Source organism: Seriola lalandi, unplaced genomic scaffold, assembly GCF_002814215.2.
Source record: "Seriola lalandi dorsalis isolate HSWRI2012SDOR001 ecotype SW California unplaced genomic scaffold, Sedor1 jcf7180002054885, whole genome shotgun sequence".
Taxonomy (NCBI): Eukaryota; Metazoa; Chordata; class Actinopteri; order Carangiformes; family Carangidae; genus Seriola; species Seriola lalandi.
Genome location: NW_019525437.1, coordinates 2,860,689 through 2,862,528, shown reverse-complemented (window position 1 = coordinate 2,862,528; position 1,840 = coordinate 2,860,689). Strand labels below are relative to the sequence as shown.

Here is a 1,840-nt window from a genome sequence, read left to right as displayed (position 1 = left end):
ATATAAAGTGTAGCTGATCAGGTGTAGTGTCACCACCTGGGGAAACTGATCTGCAGTACGCACCTGTTCATCACGATGAAGCTGATCCTCTCTCTGACTCTCATCTGGGCGCTCTCCAGCACAGGTAACACCACCTATTCTTACATTAGAGTATCTGCAGGTATCACACCACCTAATTTAAGACATGTAACAATTTCCAAATCTTACTAGAACCAATTTTTATAAAGGAATAGAAACCAAATAATAGCAGATTATTTGTTTTAATTAATTAGAGTTTGAAAATATGATCTGAGACTTTATAGACCCCAGAGGGAAAATTCTCATGCTACAGTTCAGCAGTACAAGAAATAGTCTAAATAGATAAAAAAAACAATGATAATAAAAGTAAATAATAAATAATATTTAAGAGTCAAGCAGTTTATATTAGACAGTTGCTATTACAACCATTATATCTTAAATTCTTTTGGAACAAGAGCTAAAGATTTTTGAGCCTTTATAAACCACTAAAACCATGTAACCCTAAACACCTCACACATTAGATGTGACATTCTTTCACTATTTTTCTCTCCTTTGCAGCTGGAGCACTCGTGTGTCAAACCTGCTCAAATCTACAGTGCTCAGGCACAGTCCCAGTCACATGTACCTCGGAGACGATGTGTGTCACGGCTTCCTCTCTAGGTCTTTTCTTCATGTTCTCTATTACTTTTCAGTGAAATACATGTACTGTAAATTTGTGCTTTCCATCAACATTAACAAACTGCTCTTGGTCTCTGTAGACAGTGTGTCTGGAACCACAGAGCAGCAAATCTTTAAGGGGTGTGCATCATCCGTCCTGTGTCCAGCTGCAGGCCGCCAGACATTATCAGAGACCACAGGTTTTTCAAGTTTCATTACATCTGCTCTGTGCTGCAGCACAGATAACTGCAACTCAGACATTCTACCTTGTAAGTACAGATGGATGACTATCTTATTTAAGACAAGATTAAATAGATGAGTGAAAAATATTCAAATCCTTTTTCTGACATCTTGTTTCATTTTGTGATACTTTCAGTCCCGGCTGTTCAGTCATATAACAGCCTACAGTGTTTCTCCTGTGACTCACCCTTGGCCACTGAATGCACCACTCGAATAAATTGTAGGGGAGTGGAGGACCGCTGCTTTCAAACAAATGGTGAGTGTTCATGTTATATAATTTAGAGGTCCCATACTTTACCCTTTTCTGGGTTTTGTCAAAAGAGTTTACCCATAAGAAGAATATATTTGTGGTTTTAAGAACCAAAAAAACATCTCAGTGTAGTTTGACATATGGAGTCAAGGTGGGCTGTGCTGGGGTCATAGCTGAGGCTGGTGACCAGAGTGTGAATTATACAAGGACAATCAGGGGGCTAGACTTTTTCTCTGGGGCAAATTGCCAGTACAGTGCAGGTGCTTCTGTGAACTGCAGTGTTACAGCACTTACAATATCTTGATTGTTTAATTAAAGCAGTAAAATAAATGTAGTGCAGTAGAAAGTACAATATTTCCCTATTGTATATATATTGTAATATAGTGGAAGTATAAAGAAGCACAAAATGAAAACAATAAAAAATAAGGTGCAAGTACCTCAAAATTGTGCAGTAGGCTTACAGTACAGTACTTTATATTGTTCAATTACTCAACAGTTAAAACTTCTGAATTCCTATGTGGAAAATAAAGGAGGAAAATAGTCAACTCTATATCATCAAACACATCTCTAGAACAACTAATCCTCCATTGTCTCACTGCTCATGACTGAGCACCAGTGTTTGCTAACATTAGATAATATATCACGTTATATTGCAAACATTGGAAATGAAAGGGC

The 1,840-nt window shown here is 37.6% G+C and overlaps 1 protein-coding gene across 1 annotated transcript in view; it reads left to right on the top strand.

The window, feature by feature from the left end:
* The first annotated feature begins 21 nt into the window (after positions 1-21).
* LOC111671625 (phospholipase A2 inhibitor and Ly6/PLAUR domain-containing protein-like) overlaps positions 22-1,840 on the top strand; it is a 5,080-nt gene continuing 3,261 nt past the window's right edge. Inside the window, exons 1-4 of the mRNA XM_087180007.1 lie at positions 22-124; positions 577-678; positions 777-944; positions 1,052-1,171. Coding sequence (XP_087036133.1) covers positions 76-124; positions 577-678; positions 777-944; positions 1,052-1,171 — 439 coding nt within the window. The 5' untranslated portion in view covers positions 22-75. The remainder of the gene's footprint in view (positions 125-576; positions 679-776; positions 945-1,051; positions 1,172-1,840) is intronic.